General features: G+C 37.2%; 1 protein-coding gene across 1 annotated transcript; it reads left to right on the top strand.

Annotated features, from left to right (window-relative positions):
- Window positions 1-3,316: 3,316 nt before the first annotated feature.
- LOC107062824 (uncharacterized) lies at window positions 3,317-3,889 on the top strand. Its single transcript, XM_015313929.1, has 2 exons — window positions 3,317-3,399; window positions 3,511-3,889. The coding sequence occupies exons 1-2, from the start codon at window positions 3,317-3,319 to the stop codon at window positions 3,887-3,889; spliced, it is 462 nt and encodes a 153-aa protein (XP_015169415.1).
- The last annotated feature ends 461 nt before the right edge of the window (window positions 3,890-4,350 follow it).

Genomic DNA, 4,350 nt, shown 5'->3' with positions numbered 1-4,350 from the left:
TGAGCACTCCAGAGTCAGTGGTGAGCCTCCTTGCTTTCCGGAGGACTCAGATATTTTGTTTCTTTTAGTTTTGTGTTATTAGGATGTTGCGGGGTCTGTCCCAACATCAATCTTAGTATGGTAGAGGCTTCATAGACAGTCAGTCAGTTAGTATTAAGTCTCTCATCTATGTATATATGTCAATATTCTATTTTGAGACTCGAGCTACCTTTTGGCATGTTATGCATTTGTTGGTTGTTTTATAACCTTTCATTGCATTGAGTTGTACTGTTGAGTTAAGTTTCCGCTGGGTTAAGAAAGCTAGGACAAGGGTTCGCTTGAGGCCAACAATGATCTCTGAGTGCCGGTCCCGCCCAGGGTGTATGCTTGGGGCGTGACAACCGATATCCAAAAGAATTCATGAGCAGTTTTATGTACTATCTATTATTAGAGAAACCTTTTGAGTAATAATCACAAATTTAAGGAAGAGGAAATGTTTTCTTTAAAACATAATAAGCTAAGCTATATTTTGGGAGTAGTATTGAGCACTGATATGGGGGAGAGGTCTAACAACTCATAGCCCCCATAAACCATGTAGCCAACGGTGGTAAAAAGGGTCATACTTATTAGATGATTCCTTATTTATTTTAAGCATAGACTAGTGCATCCACTAAGTTGAGGAGTTCTATACATCGGAAAAGTATAGGATAGTTCTGGCAGCGTGGGCTAGACGTTGTATCATCATATAACTCATAGTGATGGTTGTCGGTTAGAGAATCTCCAAAATAGAGTATTTTATATTTTTATATACAAACTGAGTTATTACTATATTTTTAAAATACATTGAGTTAATAAATATGTTTTACATGCTTTATATAAATTGCATTGTTATCGTCTTTTTAAATTGCATTGAGTTGAGTATCCATGAGTAGTTCTTGAGTTGAGTAGAGTCGAAGTGAGTATGTTCCCTTTTTATTAGTTCAAGCTTGCAGGTTATGTTTAGTATGTCCCCTAAATGCCCGTACATTCCATGTACTGACGCCATTTGGCCTGCATATTTCATGATGTAGATACAAGTAATCAGGATCATCAACTAGTGCTTCGTTGATCCAATCGTGTTCCAGAGTTTTTGGGTAAGCCTCCATAATTCTGTAGGATCCTCGTTTATTTTCTGTTATTCAGTTTGTTAGGATGATCAAGGTCTTGTCCCGAAATCCCTCATAGTATTAGAGGCTTCATAGATAGATAAACAGTATTTAATGAGTCTTTTCATTTTTCATTTTTTATATTGAGACTTGAGTTGCCTCTTTGGCTAATTAAATATTTATTTATAATCATTTTGAGTTTATCTTCTAAGACAGTTGAGTAAAGATTATCTTTAAAGTTATCTAATGTTGAGTATGTCTTTTACTGAGAGTTGAACCAGACAAAGGGTTCGCCTGGGGCCAACAATGATTCTCGAGTGCCCGTGTCGCACCCAGTATGTAGGCTCGGAGCGTAATTAGAAGCATGTTGAGACATAATGCCTTTGGACTCAAAAATGCAGGGGCAACATATATGAAAGTTATGACTACCATATATCATTACATGAACCATAAGGAGATTGAAGTCTATCTTGATGATGTCATTATAAGGCCACAGAAGAGCTCTGATCATATAATAGATTCGAAGAAGTGTTTGACAGATTAAGGTGATATAATTTGAAATTGAATCCCAAAAAGTGTGCATTTGGTGTCCCTGCCGTAAAGTTATTGGGTTTCATTGTGAGCAGAAAAGGGATAGAATTAGATCCTTCAAAAATATAGGCTATTGAAGACTTTCCTCCTCCAAAGAGTCGAAAGGATGTAATGAGTTTTCTTGTTCATCTCTATTACATTAGTCGATTTATTGCACAATCAACTATAATTTGTGAGCCAATCTTTAATTTGCTAAGGAAAGATGTTGCTAACAAGTGGACGGGGGATTATCAAAAAGTTTTTGACAGAATCAAGGAGTATTTATCTAGTCCACCGGTTTTAGTCCCCCCAAAATTTGGAAGACCATGTTGTTGTATTTTTCGGTGTCTCACAATGCATTTGGATGTGTACTGGGACAACATGATGAAACTGCAAAGAAGGAGCAAGCTACATATTACCTAAGAAAAGAGTTCACTACTTATGAAGCTCAGTATAATTTATTGGAGCGCACTTGTTGTTCCTTGACTTGGGTTGCAGAAAAGTTAAGAAATTACTTATGTGCGTATACCACTTTTCTCATCTCAAGGATTGATCCGCTCAAGTATATCTTTCAGAAGCCTACTGGAGGTTGGCAAAGTGCAAATTTTTACTATGTGAATTCGACATTGTTTTTGTCACTCAAAAGGCCATCAAGGGACAACCGCTAGCTGATCATCTCCCTGAAATCATGTGTATGAAGAGTACAAGCCTCTTAAAACTTATTTTCCTGATGAAGAGGTTTTATTTACTGGAGAGGATATTTTAGAAGAATATCCATGGCGGAGAATTTTTTTTATAGTGCTGCGAATTCCAATGTAGTCGGTGCTGGAGCAGTGTTAATTTCATAATCAGGTCAACATTATCCTATCTCAACAAAGTTCAGATTCCTATGCAAAAATAATATAGCATAGTACGAGGCTTGTGTTCTTGGGCTCATAATTCTACTGATATGAGCATACAATAATTGTTTGTTATAGGTGATTCCGACTTGTTGATTTATTAGGTTAAAGGCGAATGGAGCACCAAGAATGTGAAGATACTCCCATATCTGTTGTCTGTGAAATAATTGTGCAAGAAATTCGTTAAGATAGATTCAAGAATATTCCTTGAGATAAGAATGAGTTTGCACATGCTTTGGCAACCCTAGCTTCTATGATTCAACATCCAGACAAGAACTATATAGATCAAAGCAAGGTGAATGTGCAGGATCAACCATCCTATTGTTTTCATGTAGGTAAAGAACCGGATGGAGAACATTGGTTCTATGACATTCACATGAATCTCAGGGAAGGAGACTATCTGGAAGGCGTGAACAATGTTCAAAAGAGGACACTTCGAAGACTCGCAAATCACTTTTTCCTAAGTGGAGAATTCCTTTATAGGAAGGCACCAAATTTGGGATTATTAAGGTGTGTTAACTCTCAAGAAGCAAGCAAGTTGATTGAAGAAATACATGGGGGTACATGTGGGTCACACATGAATCGTTTTACTTGGCAAAGAGGATTCTACGAGATGGATATTTCTGAATGACCATAGAAACAAACTGCATTCGTTTTGTGAGAAGGTGTCATCAATGTCAGATTCATGGTGATTTGATTCGGGTTCCACCAAATAAGTTAAATATGATGAGTTATCCTTGGACGTTTGCAGCTTGGGGAATGGATTTCATTGGCCCTATGGAGCCAGCCGCCTCAAATGAACACAGGTTCATTATGGTAGCTATTGATTAATTCATAAAGTGGGTAGAAGCATCTTCATACAAGTCTGTGACAAAGAAGTTGGTGGCAGATTTTTTCCAAAATAAACTCATTTGTAGATTTGGGATCCCTGAGTCAATTATTACAGATAATGGATTTAATCTCAATAGCGGTTTGATGCATGATATATTTGAGAAGTTCAAAATTATTCACCGTAATTCCACTCCTTATCGACTTCAGATGAATGGAGCAGTTGAGGCAGCCAACAAAAATATCAAGAGGATACGGTGGAATATGATTGATAACTACAAGCATTGGCATGAGAATTTACCATTTTCCCTTTTTGTCTACCGCACCATAATAAGTACTTCTACTGAGGCAACACCTTATCATTTGGTTTATGGAATGGAAGCAGTGTTACCAATGGAAGTTGAGATGCCATCTCTGAGGATTATCCAAGAAGTTCTGTTGAGTGATGTCAAATGGATGCAAAATTGATATGAAGAGTTGATACTAATTGATGAAAAGAAAATAAATGCAGTTTGTCACGGGCAACTTTATCAACACAGGATGGACAAAGCTTTCAACAAGAAAGTACGATTGAGACACTTCGAATTGGGAAAATTGGTGTAGAAGCGAATATTCCCTCTCCAAGATGAAGGTAAGGGAAAGTTTGCACCTAAATGGCAAAGACCTTATATGGTTCAACGAGTACTGATAGGAGGAGCTTTGATTCTAGCATAAATGGATGGTAAGATATGGTCGAAAGCGATCAATGCAGATACGGTTCAGATATATTACATCTAGAAGTTTCTATTTCATTTTCATGTAATGTTTTTATCGTGTATTGGAACTATTTCTTGACCTGATTCACATGGCGGGATACGTAGGAAATCCACATCGGATTTGGTCTCGTACGAAACGTTTGCAAAATTCCCTTTCTATGTAATATGAACTAC

This window comes from Solanum tuberosum, unplaced genomic scaffold (genome assembly GCF_000226075.1).
Source record: "Solanum tuberosum cultivar DM 1-3 516 R44 unplaced genomic scaffold, SolTub_3.0 scf00014, whole genome shotgun sequence".
Taxonomy (NCBI): domain Eukaryota; kingdom Viridiplantae; phylum Streptophyta; class Magnoliopsida; order Solanales; family Solanaceae; genus Solanum; species Solanum tuberosum.
The sequence above is the reverse complement of the archived record's forward strand: the minus strand, read 5'-3'. Positions and strand labels throughout refer to the sequence as shown.